This window comes from Augochlora pura, chromosome 7 (genome assembly GCF_028453695.1).
Source record: "Augochlora pura isolate Apur16 chromosome 7, APUR_v2.2.1, whole genome shotgun sequence".
Taxonomy (NCBI): Eukaryota; Metazoa; Arthropoda; class Insecta; order Hymenoptera; family Halictidae; genus Augochlora; species Augochlora pura.
Window position 1 is genome coordinate 37,971,869 of NC_135778.1, and position 16,316 is coordinate 37,988,184.

General features: G+C 33.8%; 5 protein-coding genes across 6 annotated transcripts in view; 4 read left to right on the forward strand and 1 right to left on the reverse strand.

Annotated features, from left to right (window-relative positions):
• Spri (Src homology 2 domain-containing protein sprint) overlaps positions 1–16,316 on the reverse strand; it is a 268,054-nt gene that overhangs the window by 231,975 nt on the left and 19,763 nt on the right. The gene's annotated exons all lie outside the window — the stretch shown is intronic.
• LOC144472850 (uncharacterized) lies at positions 344–2,949 on the forward strand. The gene is made up of 5 exons (XM_078186258.1): positions 344–499; positions 1,214–1,301; positions 1,869–1,960; positions 2,243–2,360; positions 2,430–2,949. Exons 1-5 carry the CDS (start codon positions 446–448, stop codon positions 2,495–2,497), a joined length of 420 nt encoding a protein of 139 aa, XP_078042384.1. The 5' UTR covers positions 344–445; the 3' UTR covers positions 2,498–2,949.
• Positions 4,701–7,308, forward strand: LOC144473056 (uncharacterized). The gene is made up of 5 exons (XM_078186604.1): positions 4,701–4,856; positions 5,621–5,723; positions 5,830–5,918; positions 6,301–6,418; positions 7,052–7,308. The coding sequence occupies exons 1-5, from the start codon at positions 4,710–4,712 to the stop codon at positions 7,123–7,125; spliced, it is 531 nt and encodes a 176-aa protein (XP_078042730.1). The 5' UTR covers positions 4,701–4,709; the 3' UTR covers positions 7,126–7,308.
• Positions 10,197–13,079, forward strand: Obp7 (odorant binding protein 7). Its single transcript, XM_078185295.1, has 5 exons — positions 10,197–10,353; positions 10,982–11,081; positions 11,640–11,755; positions 11,849–11,957; positions 12,891–13,079. The coding sequence occupies exons 1-5, from the start codon at positions 10,312–10,314 to the stop codon at positions 12,971–12,973; spliced, it is 450 nt and encodes a 149-aa protein (XP_078041421.1). The 5' UTR covers positions 10,197–10,311; the 3' UTR covers positions 12,974–13,079.
• LOC144472457 (uncharacterized) lies at positions 13,883–16,157 on the forward strand. The gene is made up of 4 exons (XM_078185565.1): positions 13,883–14,039; positions 14,617–14,740; positions 15,805–15,920; positions 16,013–16,157. The coding sequence occupies exons 1-4, from the start codon at positions 13,998–14,000 to the stop codon at positions 16,136–16,138; spliced, it is 408 nt and encodes a 135-aa protein (XP_078041691.1). The 5' UTR covers positions 13,883–13,997; the 3' UTR covers positions 16,139–16,157.

The window sequence follows — 16,316 nt, forward strand, 5'->3', positions numbered from 1 at the left end:
CCACGCGTGTACGATCTGTTCGCAAAAAAAGCGTGTACCGCGCGTGGATGCCAATTTGTTTAATTCCTCTGTCAAACGGGTTTGTAAAGATTAGTCGAATAATAGACATTACAGCGTAGAGTTTTACATTCATTATTGTATTCGTATCGCTTTTTTTGTTGCTATGCAGGGTACAGTATCGACGCGTCGCCTTTAATTGGCAATTGTAACGGCAATTGCGATTTCGACAGCTGACAAGTTTTCAGAAACGGGTAAACAGATGAAAAAAATATGCTATATCCAAGTATAATTATCGTTAGTTCGAGTAACGCGCGAGATTGAACCTGTTTGTCGTAAGACGTTTTTACGATCACATCCGCGGTATAAATAATAGGATCTACGGATCAGAGATTTCAGTCGATCAAGAATATTTTCCATCCGCGGAAGTAGCTAACGAGTCCACAAAATGAAGATCGCCGTAGTTGTTGCGGTCATAGTCGCTGCCACTATCAATACGAAGGTTCGCGAGACAAGTTGAAATCAGACAATTTTTAGACATAATTAATTTTTTATACACAAAAAATCGCGAATCCCTCGTTTCGATTTTTCTTGTTTTAAACTAAAAAATAGTCAGAATTTAATCACGCGATTTTATTTTATTTCGGTTATTATTCTAGAGACGGAACCAATAAAACAAATGGTTGATTCCAAAATTATTTAGACAATTGAACGAACAATTAATTAATTTAGACAATTCAAAATGCGACAGAAAAAATCGCCAATCCCTCGTTTCGATTTTTGTTGTTTTAAACTAAAAAATAGTCAGAATTTAATCAATCGATTTTATTTTAATACGGTTATTATTCTAGAGACGGAACCAATAAAACAAATGGTTAATTTCAAAATTATTAACTTTTCTCATATAGCTTTTATTAAGTTCCATGAATTCGGAACTTAAATAAACAACTGAAACATAAAGTGATTATAAAGTGAGCCCTAATGTGTAATACGTTTTTTATGCACAATTTTAATTTATATTCATTTTTAAAAAAGTTCGATTAATTCGTTAATTAATTAATTTCGCGAAGGTGCTTCATAAACTAAGTCCAATTGTTGCTCATAGAAGCCGATATATTTATTAACAAAAATATAGACAGTATATTCTTTTCTCGACATAACCTTTATTTATTAACAATTTAGAATTGGTCGTTGTTAATTTTTTTGTACCATTCAGCTCGCCGAGGCGGACATGGTTGACGTCTTCTTGAACATCGGCAAAGACGCGTTCCTCGCGTGTGCGAAACAAAATGGCTACACCGAAAGTAAGCATAAATACTTTTCGATTCATTTCTTCATTGTTTTAACAACAACGTCTCTTATTAATAAGTGATCACACTTTTGCGATCATAAATGCGCCATTACGATGTCAGAAATCAATTAAAATCTCCGTATCATGTTTGAAAGGACATTTAAAATCCTCTGTTTTATTTAAACAAATTAGCCAAACTTCGAGAAATCTACGGCAAGGAGATGACATAACCTTTAATAATGTACCCTTTAATAACATAACCTTTAATAAGACGGGCCCTTTCATAATAATGATTTTTATTATAAATCATTATATTATTATAAATAAATTAATTTCTCCATGATTCTATTATATTAAGAAGAATATTTAAAATCCTCTAGATTCTTTAAACACCAGAGATATACAGGCGATGAACGTGGTCTCTTTAATAACAATGGCTCTTGTTAATAAGTGATCGTTAATTTGAATTTACATTCAGACTTCGTGTACCACTACATTATTATATACGAATTAATTTCTCTGTGATTGTGTTCTATTAGAAAAGACATTTATAATCCTCTGTTTTATTTAAACAAATTAGCCAAACTTCGAGAAATCTACGACAAGGAGATTACCTTGGGCATGGACAAAGCCACGTGTCTGGGTGCTTGCACGATGAAGGAATTAGGCGCGGTAAGGCATAAATAACGCTATAAATTACATTATAAGTTATTATATAATTACGTTATAATTTATTTAAAAATTAGTTATTTCATTAATTATATTTCATAATTACATTATTCAATAATTATATTTCATAATTACATTATTCAATAATTATATTTAATAATTACATTATTCAATAATTATATTTCATAATTACATTATTCAATAATTATATTTAATAATTACATTATAAATCGCATCGATTCCACGGATCTATAAACAATAAATTCCTTCTTCGCGTTATTCAAGTTGAAAGACTCGAAGCTGTCGCCGGAGAAGATGAACATCTTCATAAAGATCGCATACGCGAAGGCGCCGGACAAGATACCGGCCATGCAAAAACTAGTGGTGGAATGCATAGAAAAAGGTGAGTTGGAATATTGAAAATTTGTTAACAGCAACGAGAATCGTGCAATGAGAATCCTAATTGTTACAGTGAAAACTATAACCGACGAGTGCCAGATGACGTTCGCTTTCGTCGACTGTTTCATGGGGCAACAATGAACACACTACTCGAACGTGTATGTATTTACACGTTCCCGCTGACTAGCAACAAATTTATTTATCAGCGCGAAGTACTCGACTTTCGATGGAAACGATTTTTATTCAAGAAACGATAACGGATTGCGTTGATCGCGTGCAAATAAAACGAAATGTTTCTTGTTCGTTGTTATTTTACATTTAATTTCATAATGTACGAGGTACGCTAATTTTGTTAGTTAAACGAACATTGACAGTTTGGAATCACTGGGGACAAATGAAAAGCAAAGTTTACGCTTGGAAAAGATTTAACGTTTGAAAATGAAGCCGTTGTTAATTTTCACAAAAATTGTTCTTAGCAATCGATTAACCTGTAAAATGTAATACAAAGTGCTTCTAATAAGAATTTTTGTCGCTCTCTTGAATTTATTGTTTGCATCTTATCTCAGTGTCGAATAAAAGATTTCAAAGAATAACACGATTTCTATGTTTCCTGGACATCGTTTGCGAATACGCCGAAGAAAATCATGCGGAATCACGGGGGAGACGTAGATTTTCATAATCGTCCGTTGTCCGTGATAAGTATAGAATTTGCAATGACACGCGGTTTGTTGTTTCAGCGATCTGATCGGCATAAAGTCGATTCTTTTAAGGATATACTTGGAAATATGGTGTTCGACTTTTTCCATATTTTTCGCTGGTCTTTAGAAATATTTTAATTTGACAATATAAATCGTTGACGATATTGCCATATTGCATGTTAGCATAATACGCATTCTTGTAACTTCGATGAAACAAAAACTCAAATTGGGGTTAATTTACTATTTTATATAATAATTATATAAATACAGTGGAAAGCAAAATTAAGTCGACATATTTAAAATGGCATTATAACTTTATTTAAAACTGGTATGAATTACTGGTAAGAAAATACCTTTTGCTAATTTTATTATTAGCTGGAGTAAGAAAAATACAAGAATATTATTGTTTATTACATTTTTTATCTGAACCTATATTGGAAATCTAAGGAATGTATTTGCTACTTCGTTGTAATTCTAAATGTATTGTAATTTTGCAAATTTTATTGACGCATTGTTAACAGGTACTGAAACGTGTAAAATTAACTGTTTTTCAAATTCATGGTTTTTAACGCTTAGCTAACAAAATGGGGAAATCTTCTCACTTTAAAATCCCTGCATTACCGATCGAGGAGATCTCTTCACTTTAAAGTAAATCACTGCATGACCGATCGAGGAAATCTCGCGTCTTAACCTTAACAATGAATTTTCTTTTTTGTTCTTATTATTAACTATTATTTTATATTTTAATTATTTTCAGCTCGTGCCAGGGTTAATCAATTTCAATAAAATCTTCAACATGCGTATAAGTTACTAAGAACTGCTAAATGCTTTAAATTTTCATCACAGACTCGAACGAAAAAGTGAAACAGCGAGTTTCTTACAATTTTATTATTCCAAGTGACAGTAACATTTAAGGAAAAATATTTCATGTAAAATGTCACGAAAAACATCCTACATGCTATTGGATGAATCACAGTGTCTTTGGAACGTTTCACGTTCAGCATAAATTCGCAAAGTTCAAAAATGTACCACGTTCTCTCTATTTGTCCCTTAACCCTTTGCACTCGAGTGGTGACTCTACGGCACCGCTAAAATTATTCTGCCACGTCCCAAAATAAATTTTATACTAACAAAGTATAGATTAAAAAATACCTAACAGTAATAAGCTAGAACAATTATTTTAGATTTACAGCTGAAATGGCTTCGAGTGCAAAGGGTTAACTTTCACTGCAAAGGGTAAAATTACATTTTTAACGTAAAAAAAAAAAAAAAACATCGTCGCGTCATCCGATTTCTACGAAAATTCCTCCTCGATTTTGACACCGCCTCGTCGCATTCGCCCTCTCCCCCCCCCCCCCGCCCCCCCTCCCCACCCACTATTCCTCGTCCCAGAAATAACAGGCCGCGTGCGACAAAACGTCACCGGTAATGCCACCGTTCCGATCCCATAATTTCCCCCGTAAATGCTCGTCCCGCGATTGCAAAACAATCCGTCCGACGGTGACGATCCTGACACGAGCCGAACAGTAATGAGAACGTTTCGGGGTGTACTTGAAACGGGCTTACGTAAATCAATTTAAATCGGGGGAATTATCTCGTTTCCTGTTGCTACGGGGCGTCAGGTATCGAACGCCTTCCATTCTGCCTCTATATAAATGTCGTTCCCGAGGGAACACCGATCACCAGTCGGCGAAACGAATCGACGTGAATCACGCGTGTTGGTTCAGTTTTATTTTAGTACCATTGATGCTGTTGGAAGGATGAAGAGTGTTGTCGCTGTAGCTATCGTGTTAGCCGCCGTGGTGAGTCGTCCGCGGGGTCCTCGTTAATTGATCGACGCTCGTTTCGTCGCACAGTGGGGTATTTGAAACCGAAAACCGGGAAAAAGACGTGCAACCACCATAATTGCATGTTTATTCATAATTGCATATTTGTTCATAATTGCATATTTATTCATAATTTTCTCATGATTTTGTCTTATTCGTGGATATTTCTTCGTGTAAAATAGTCGAAGCAAAATTACAGCTTTAAATATTCTTTACAAGTATTTATATATTGATCAATATTTATAAATTACTGTATCTGTTAAAACATCAAAATTGCCATAAAGTCTCTTTTAAAAATTTTATATATTCTGTGCTTCGGCTGATGAGAACAATAGCGTCGTTTCTATACTAGCAGTCTAGATTAAACTTTATTTTTTAGAATTGAAATTAATATTAAATATATAATAATTAAAAATATATCAAAAATATGAAAGCATCGTTTTGGCTTAATTCAAGAATATCTTTCGACACGTGGTAGTCGAATTCATTTCGACTTTAATTTTTAAAGTCTTCATTAAAGCTGTGTCTATTGTTTTTGGAACAATGCTAAATACCAATTACTAGAAACGCGCATGACTGCTGAGCCCTCGATTCAAAATGGAGCATCGTTTTAGTAAAAATGTTCGCGATCATGCTCCTTCCGATATCAAATGATTAAAGAACAAAACGTCGAGCCTCTTCTTTTCGTAATTTACGGTTAATTCGTGAACAATTGCAAATTGTTGTGCGCCAATTTGCAGGTTTCGGTGCGCGGTATGGACCAAGACGCCGTAATACCAAAATACATGGAGTACTTGATGCCGGACGTGCAACCATGCGCGGAGGAGTTTAAGCTGACGCAAGGTGAACAAAGCATTAGGCGAACGATAAAACAGGAATAAATAAGAACGACAGGTTCGATAGAACTATTTAGGGGACGAAAGGGGTGAAAAGTATTTTCTCGTTTCAGAGCAATTCACGAATATCCAACGTGCCGGTGAAGTCGACCAGAGACAAATGGGTTGCCTGAAGGCGTGCGTCATGAAGAGAATTGGCATTGTAAGTGTATCGTTAAATATAACATAAGTGGACGATCATGGTGTGGTCAGAGTTAGGCGATGTTCACTTTAAAATCATTTAATATTTCTTATTTGAAAATAAAATATTATTCCGCGTTTCGATTTTAGATTATTTTTCACGCTCAAAAAGTTATTCGGTCTTCCTTTTACAAGATATTATGTTAATAAATATTTGCAAGGAATTTTTTACCGAATGGACAGTAGAAGCGACTACAATTCGATTTATACGATTTTTATTAATTTAAAAAAAAGTTTCGAGATACTTGGATCAAAAATGAATTAATTTGATAGGTTATGGTGTGCTGAACACCGATCGCGTTACAGCGTGTATCTTGTATATTAACCATTTCTTTCTGCGCCAGTTGACTGGAACCGACTTCCACATCGAGCCGATCTACAAAATGATCAGCGTCGTCCACGCTGGAAATGATCAAGATATCAAAGACGTGACAGCGATTGCCGATGGATGCATGGCTAACAGTAAGTACAACATAACCTTAACAGTGTTACATATAAATTAACTAATTCACCACTCAACAATCACATTGAAATTTCTTCCTGAATCGAAGGTAAATTCTCCTAAAAAATAGATTTACTAAATTGTTAAATAAAAATAAGAAACTATAAGTTATTGTAGAAGCAAGAATGCTTTAAAATAACAGATAGAATCATCGTAAAAGCAAAGTGATTTCAGATTTTTTGAATTCTATATAGTACATCTCATTAACGAGAAGAGATTTATTGAATTGTTAAATAAAAATAACGAAACTATTAATATTGTAGAAGCAAGAATGCTTTAGAATAATCAGATAGAATCATCGTAAAAGCAAAGTGATTTCAGATTTTTTGAATTCTATATAGTACATCTCATTAACGTGGAAAACGACTATAGTCCTGCGTGAAATATGGCGCCTTTCGGTTCGCATATTCCCCCTCCTATTGGCGTCCCCACTTCCGTTAGTGGGAATCTAAGAGGCAAAGAGGGGGAATCTAACGCAGACGTGTCACAGTACAGCTCAAACAATTGATATATGCGTATAGTATAGTAAGGGCTTCGCTTTTTTTCTATTTCTTTTTACACATTTTAACGCAAAAATCTTTTTTCTGTTCCAGTCAAAGGAGAAACCGACGAGTGCAACATCGGTAATAAATATACCGACTGCTACGTCGAGAAGCTATTGGGTTAAAATATTTGCTCACTTAAGGCTTGTGAGTTCTAACTGCTCGATGCCAACCACATAAACAGATGTGGAGATTGGCATCGCGCATTCTTTTCGTCTTCTTCGTAGAAAATTTATTTTCCTCTGCTGCCTCAGCAACGAGTAATTTGTATTCCACTGTGAACAAAATAAACGCATTCTAGAAACAGGCCTCTCCTATTCTGAAAGAAAGAACATCGACCCTACATTCTCTTTAGGTATCTACATGTATAGGATCGTCCTATTGTGTCTTATTGTCTCTCGAATTGACACGTTAATTCTATTTTTAGGAATTTAACGAATTTAATGAATTTTAATGAATTTTAATAAATTTTAAAGAGTTTTATTGAATTTTAACGAATGTAATGAGTTTTATTGAATTTTAATGAATTTTAATGAATTTTAAAGAGTTTTATTGAATTTTAACGAATGTAATAAATTTTAGTGAATTTTAATGAATTTTAATGAATTCTAATGAATTTTAGTGAATTTAACGAATTTAATGAATTTTAACGAATTTAATGAATTACGAGTTACCTGTGTCCAGTTATGAGATCCGGTAGTTCATGGACACCCTGTATAGCAGACACAGTTCCGAGTTGTTCATAAAATAATTCTACGCCTTTGGGAAGCCCTTCTCTGTTTCATTAATAACAACGGAGAACAAAGGTGGTGGACGATTATTCGGGCCACTTACGCGGACACCGGACAACACTTATGAATAAACAAAGGGACGTTAACGCGTTATGAATAATTAAACTGCACTCGAGACGCGAACACTGTATGCATATGAACGCGGCACCGTGTATCTTGGACCACCCCAATATGCGCCACTGGATATGGAATAAAAAATGTTAGCCTAGAAATATTAAGAAAAATATTAGTCTAGAAATATTAAGAAAAATGTTAGCACCTACATTTGAAATTTTATTACATTAGTGAGACCAGAATGTCATCTTTTTTCTTTAAATTCAAACAGATAAATTAACAAGTTTTTATTTTTAATCAATGGTGTAATTATTCTTGTTAAATGCAACCTTTTGGCATCTATTTTGGAAATTTTCAATCCCGGATCGGTAAAAATTAATTAACTTTTGCGTAGAATATCTAGAGATGGCATTTTAGACATCGTCCATATTTTCAAAATTGTTGCTGCTTAGAAAATATTATAGCGATATTAAAATATTATATCGACGATCGAAATAAGTGGAAATCTGACGGCGCGATATGGGGTGATTATGATGGATGAGACAATACATCCCAGCCCAATTAATTAATTTAATTAAATAACAAATGAACTACTTTACGGTTCGCCTAATAATTCTTTCTTCCTTTAAAAATCATAAAACGATGCGAAATACAGTATACGAAGACAGAGATATGAAATACAGTATTCATAGGAGAAATGTGACATTTATGTCGAAAATCTGATAGGAAAAATCATTGACAGGAAAGAAATCGACTTTCCTTCGCGCAAAGGGTGCATTTACCCGGACCAGACAAAGGCGAGCGAAGACCCTGGAATAAATTCGGCGTCGCGACGATAACCGGACTCGTTTCCCGTGGATCATCCGCGGTCGCATTTTCCACGGCAGGACGCCGTTGTATCGGTTTCCAATTCCGTGAAACGCGGTCTCGCTCCAAGCGACGTAACGTAAAATCGTGTCCGCAGTTATGACACGGTTTCGAGGAAGCGGCGCTCGGAGAGCTTTAACGCGACGAAGACGAGCGGGGGGTGATCGCGCGCTCGCGTACGCGGCTCACGTTGTAAGGCGGTATAATGTACCCCGTAATGGCCGAAGTTGCCTGGCATACACCATGGAATAAAGTTACGGGGGCCCGCCTTGCGCAACGACGACCGGGAACGAAGAGCGCCGTCTCCGCGGAGAGACACTTTTGCAAATGGGTCGGCTTTGCGAGCGATTACAGACGCTGGCTACATTTCCGATGGCACTGCCGGCGAACACGTGGAATGCTAAGCGATCCGAGGATCTACGGGGGGGAAAAAAGGGATCGAGACGCGGGATCAACGAATGGCCCGGGTCATTTTTAGTTAACCGCTGCCACCGCTGTGTTTATTTGCCCGCGCGATCGTAGGGTAGAAGCGCCTGTTGTTGGCACGCTTTTCGGGTACAGGGTGGTCCACAGGGACTCCTGCAACTCTTGCAACTTTTTTAACCCTTTACTCGAAGCGATTTTAACTGCAATTCTAAGATAACTTCTCTGACATGTATCATTTCCATTTTATATTACAATATGTATTTTATTCGTACGATATTGAATTGTATAACTTATGCAACAACAGTTATACTTTCAATAATTTTTGAAATCTAATCTTCCATAATATAAAAGTTATTTTGGAACGTACCGTAAGAATTTTAGTGATGCCTCAGGGTCACCATTCGAGTGCAAAGGGTTAACATATGCGTCGAGCAGTAAATTTTGCTATAGAACAGTTGCCTGATTTAACCTCTTAAGTAGGACGCGCCGCTATGGTGGCTTTCGCGAATGGTTCGTGCTTTACTCAATTGTTTTATTATTTATTAAAGCAAACCTTTAATAACATCGAACTGTTTTATGGCCTTTTATACATTTTATACATTTTATACATTTTATACATTTTATATAAAAAATAAGGTTGCCGACAAAATTTATTAAAACGCAAAGTCCTTAAATATCTGCTTTTCAGAATAAATAGATAATTTTGAAAATAAGCAGTTCAATTCCGTAGGAAGAGTTTAATTCGACTAAAAATACCGCTGCGCCGAGCGCCTCGATCACGTGACTCGCAAATATGGCGAGTCGTCCAATTGTTCAGGAAAAAAGGATCCCGGAAAATAGAGACATTTTCTTTTTACGTAAGAGCCGCTGCGTACCGGCCGCTGAAAATAAAGGAAAATGGCAATCACGGGGGCAATCGGTCGCATTGTTAGTTAAACAAAGTGCTCCTCATTGCTTATCCGCGGCAGCGAACGTGCCATCGCGACGGCGACGGAAAGAATTTCCACAAAAATTTGATACGTTTGTCAACCGTGTCGACCTTCTCCATGGCAAATATAAAAGCCGGGCGACACGCGACGACGTTGTTACAGTTGGCGAAATATTCGCCTGAGAACACGGCGGCTTCGTCGATCTTCACAATATCGAACTGAAGAATCGAGAGAATCCGGGACAATGGGCAACTTTTTCATTCTCGCCTGCGTCCTCGTCGGCTGCGTAAGTACGCGAGAAAAGGAGATCAATTTTGGATTCGGCATCGTGGAAATTAAACGTTTTGATATCGCGATATTTAAATTATTTAAATTATTTAAACGTATGGAAATTAATTTTATACAGACACTTGAACATTGATTGGAAAATTTAGGATTTCTAGAACAAAAAATCGAAGGTGGTGGATTCCTATAGTTTGATATAATATTATTATACTGTGACCAAACTGTAGAAAACGAAGGAATCTGCACGCACTTAATATTAGATAAAGTAAATCGAAACGTTTTGCAAAAAGAAAATTGCAATGATATTCCAACACTAAATAAAAGTTACTGATTTTTAATTTAAAGATATGAAAAACAGATGCACGAAATATTTTTATTTTATAAGTGGCTTACAAAAAATGTGATTTCGAAATTAGAAAAACCATCGAGTTATGTCAAAGTAATAATGTAATATTTAGGTTGTTTAATGTATATTTATGTATAATATATATTTACTAGTTATATAACCTTTACATAACCGTGGCCATTTTATGTATGCCCGGGGAGAATATTTTTTGAAAATATTTAGGTTAGAAACTCTAAGGTTTGGTTCATAGTGGGAATGATTTAATTAGGATTGAATGAAACAGGTGGCGGTCCGTGGATTCGAGGTGCAGCAACTAGCCGATGTTTTAGGCGTAACGAAAAGCCAGTTCGTCGAATGCGTGGACGGAAATGATTTAGACAATGGTACGGAATATGTTTAATTTAATAATAGCAGAAAATTTCAATTTCATTGTGCGACTGTTTCAAACAGGATTTGAATTGGTTTTTAATCGTATGGTAAACTTATAGAAATACAAGTTATTTAATAAGCTTGTAAATTCTGAATTATTTATTTTTCCGTTTTAGATTGTTTTTTATTACATTAGCATTGTTCCAAAATAGTTTAATTTTATCAGTAATAATTAATTTATTTTATAGGTACAAATTCTGAAGGAACAATTATGTTCAAGTAAAACATAAAAGTTTATGCTATTTTGTTCAATTTACTTGGCATTATTATTAATAGATATATAGAATAAAAGTCCTTAAACTAGAAAAATGTTAAAAATCAACAAATAGCTATTACTTTAAAATTAAAAATATTAACAACTTTATTCAAGCCCACCTTTCCAGTTCAATAGTAAACCTAAATCGCAATCTAATATTAACCTTATTAATTTCGCCAATTTGAAAAATTGCTGCTTATAATTATTTATTGTTCAAACATATACGATTTCTCTTTATTTTTCAAAAAATTTATAGCCGATTTCTCGAGGATCTCGCAGCTTTTAGGCAGCACGAAGCTGGAGACAGACGATCAGAAGTTAATAGACAAGTTCAGTTGCTTCCTGGCTTGTATTTTTGAAAAGGGAAAGATCGTAAGTGTTCCTCGTGATCCATGTAACGATTTCTCGATCAGTGCACGATTGAAACGAATTTTCGGGACTCAATGTATTCGGTGATCGTTTCAGATCGAGGACGAGAAGATACAATTGGGCTCGGTGCTGGAATTGGCAGAGGAGAACGACATTCCTCTAACTATTGAGATGAAGGAGTATCTGAACGCCTGCATTGACGATGGTGAGCTTCCAGAATGTATAATGTTAATATTAATATTATGTAATATCATATATAATATTATACAATAATATAATAATGAAATAATAATATATATAATATTATACAATAATATAATAATAAAATAATAGCATAATATGCATTGGTGAAAGTGAGCTTCTAGAAAGTATAATATTAATTGTATAATTTTATATTGCATATGATATTAATTGTACAATATTATTTTCTCTATAATATTAATTGTATAATATTATTTTCTCTATAATATTAATTATATAATATTCTATTGTATATAATATTATGCTCGACACACAATTGCATTTGTAATTTTATTCATAAACTTTGATTTTTATTTAATGGCTGACTGTGAGTTTTGCGAATGAAATGAAATCAATTTCACGCGAAATAACTCGCTCGTAATCAATTAACGCGTTCAGAGCCCGTAACTTAATCATTAACAAATATAAAAAACAATTGAATTAGTCAAGGAATTATAATAACAAAGTAATTCAATTGCATTACAATTCGATGTCATTGTAATTTGCAAAACAAATCTCCATTCGCTTAAATTATAATATAATTCACGATAAAATGAAACATTGAATAATTAAATTACATTAATCACTTCTTACGATTTTTTACGAGCCACAAGTAAACAAAATCACGGACTAAAGTTATGGAATAACAAGTTGTGTCAAGGTTATGTTAAGTGTTAAAAAAACGGTGCGAAGATAGATTACTTAAAAGATCATTAACTTCTTCGAAGAGGCTTTGTGTATAAACAAACATACTTAGAAATTGATCATAACGGAGGCCGAAAACAATCACATTTGACTCTGTTTATCGCACTTCTCTTTATTCTGATTTCTGGAAATTCGCATTAGTGTCAAGAGATAATAAAATTCGTGTTAACAACAATGTTTTTCCATGTTTCAGCAAATACGAAGTCCGATGTCTGCGAAGCATCCCTCGTCTTCTCGGTGTGCATTCATGACCGATTGTTACGATACGGCCAATAATTCCATCGATGACTGATAAGGGAGCTATGAAAATGATGAAATCGCGACGTTACGTATATTGTGAAATGACTCCTGCAATGTGAATAAATTGGTCATGAAAATTTAATGAGTTCGCCATCTGATTTATTAAATCTTTCTGTTTGAAAATGTAAGGTTATGTTTCTGCTACAGTTGCAAAAAAACAGAAGTTGAATAAAAAGATATATATTATATATTATCTAAAACGAAACGTTGCTATTTTTTTTTAAATAATACATTATTACAATATTGTTTCCAATTTAGTAGACCACTAATAAAATATTTATTATCACATAAGTATTCTAGTAAATTGGTAGCAATGTTGTAACAATTTATAATTTTTTAAACATTTCTTCTATTTTGTGCTGTATAATTCATATTTGTTAATCACATTCGCTTTTTCAAGAATAAAATTAGATCTCTTGCAAATTAAATCTACTTCTGTCTAATTATTTATAACAATATTCCATTTTTAAATTGAATAGCAGATGATCAATTTTCATCTGTGCAATATTAATAATCCTATCCTAGTTTAATAATAATAAAAAGATTTTCCTATCCCAGTTTAATAAACAAGAAAATAGCGTTAAATATAGTCGAACAAAGTTATCACAATATCAGCAGTTAATGTAAAACAGATGTTGGACAACAAGCAACGGACTTTCCATATAATATTTATTATTTTCATATTTCTAAATATGTTTACAACTGTTGCAGATGCGTATCGACAGAAATTCGATGTTTCTTTAACAAACAATTCGCATGCTGCAGAATTCTGGAATTTCAGATCTTTTTATTCTAATAATGACTGACTCCACCAATTTTTCTCGTCGATTTATCGGGAATGTTACGCTATGCGAATGTTATGGTTTTGGTGACATAACCGGCGCAACTTTAACCTCGATCCCGCGGATATAAGTATTGCGGTCGATCTCTTCGATGTCAGTTAATCTTATTCCAATTGTCAAGCCTCTTGTCACGACACGAGAAACGAAGAATCGTTAACATGAAGTTTTTACTGGTTCTCGCATTCGTCGCCGTCGCATTTGTAAGTACTCAACATTTAAACAAAATAAAAATAATATATAGTCGTATATAAATATATAGACATGTATATTTTTCAAATGAAGCTTAACAATGAATTGAAAATAACAGATTATTTCAAGCACTCGATCATTTTTATTGTCGAAAAAGCAAATGGAATAAATTTATTCCCTATTTTATTCCAACAGCTGAAATAAAATAACAAATAAATTGCTACAATATGTTGAATAAATTAATGAATTAAACACGCAAGAAAGTTTATAGTTTCGACGAGTTTGTTTTTAAAAGCAGTTTTACTGTAAAATGTTCATTATCAAAATACTAATATTAAAATATATTTACCATTATAAAAAAAAGGCGTTGCTATAATTGAAACTAGACAGTGTTAAATAATTTATTTGGAGAAGTATTCCATCAAATGAAATATACAATTAAAAATTCTTTCAAATGAATTAATCAGAAATTGTATGTTCGAATAAATTAACACGTGATTAGTTCAAATAAATATTTTTTAACGAGATTTTTCATTGGCTTCTAAATTACTTGATAGCAATAAAATGTTGAAATTATTCTTTTTTCAGGCGGACAGAGAATTTCCGGGGGGTGAGTCCGAAACAATGTATATTGCGAAATCCTTTCATAGGATTTTCAAAATCAGCGTGGAGGAGGGTCTAGAGTGCATTAATAAATCGGGAGTTAAAATAGGTAAAGAAATATTTTTCGAATTATTTTTTAACTATTAATATAGAAACTGTCGAACGTTTTATTATTTACAAAAACTCGCGTATCTCTCACGTGTTTTTACCATAAAAAATTCTTAAACATACAAAATATAATTTCCCTTCGTTTCTAGTTTTATCGAATAATCTACGAAAGATTGACGAACAATTATCGCTATAAAATAATTAAACATTCTGAAAAGGAGTTAGAGAAACGCGACGTCATTACACAGTTGTTTCAATGTGCAACGAGACCTATTATCGTTCTCCAAGTATAAATAAATGACTTTAAATAATCAAAATATTAATTCTTACAAATTTATTTATTAACATTTGTACATTAGTTTTTGACAAGATCACGTCAAGATTATATTATATACATTTCTACTCATTCCTGCAGTCGCTTATAAATTGCTTGCAAAAATTGGCATTCATCGATTTCAGACGTATGAAACCGAACAGCCGACGTTGCAAATCGAGAAAGTGAATTATTCTAAGCGATCGCAGCGGAATTTTACAAAAGCTCGGTAAAACATCTGTTACGCGAGTTATCGTGATCGGCGATGCACGCGTCCCTCGCTGTTATCATAGTTTGTTGACGGAATTGTTACGTCTTTCAATTTTTTTCGTGACGGATCCCGCTGCAAAGCTATTAACCCTTTGCACCCGAAGCGATTTTAACTGTAAATATAAAATGATTTCTCCTTATAGTATTTCCATTTTACGCGACAAAATGTATTTTATGTGAAATGTGATTCCTGTGACTCATATCAGCAGTTTCACTGTTGAAAATGTTTTTTTCATTTAAACTATGTTAGCATGAAAATTATTTTGAGACGCGATAAAATAATTTTAGCGTTGCCTTAGTCACCGCTCGAGTTGAAAGGGTTAATAGAACATATTTATATTATTTATATGGTGTTAGAACTGGAAATTACAGAGCAAAAAATTTTATTCTAGGAAATGAATATCATTTTTAAATAGAAATAAAATAACATTAGCGGACATGATTTTACGATAGATCTAACGTTTTCACGTGTCTCTTCGCAGAGAATCTGGCGTATCTGGAAAACAGCATGGACATGGATGAGAGCGAGATCACCAATAAGGAGAGTCTGCAAATAGCAAGTTGCGCGTTGGCTTGCTGCGCCCAAAAACAAGGAATCGTAAGTCTCGCTCTCCGACAAAATCAATGGAACAAGAAACATGGCGACAGCGACACCTAATCGTTCCTTTTTTTTTCAATTAATAATTACAGATGATAGGAGCGGAAGTGCAACTGCAAAAGATTTTCGACGAGTGGATGGTCGACGTTCCGAAAGAAGTGGATTCGATCATACGTGATTCCGCGAATGTTTGCAAAGAACAAGGTATTTACCAATAAATAATTTTTATATACCAAATATCTAATTTTTAATATTTAATATATAATGTTTAATGTTTAATGTTTAATATTTAATATATAATGTTTAATGTTTAATGTTTAATATTCAATATTCAATATTCAATATTCAATATTCAGTATTCAGTATTCAGTATTCAGTATTCAGTATTCAGTATTC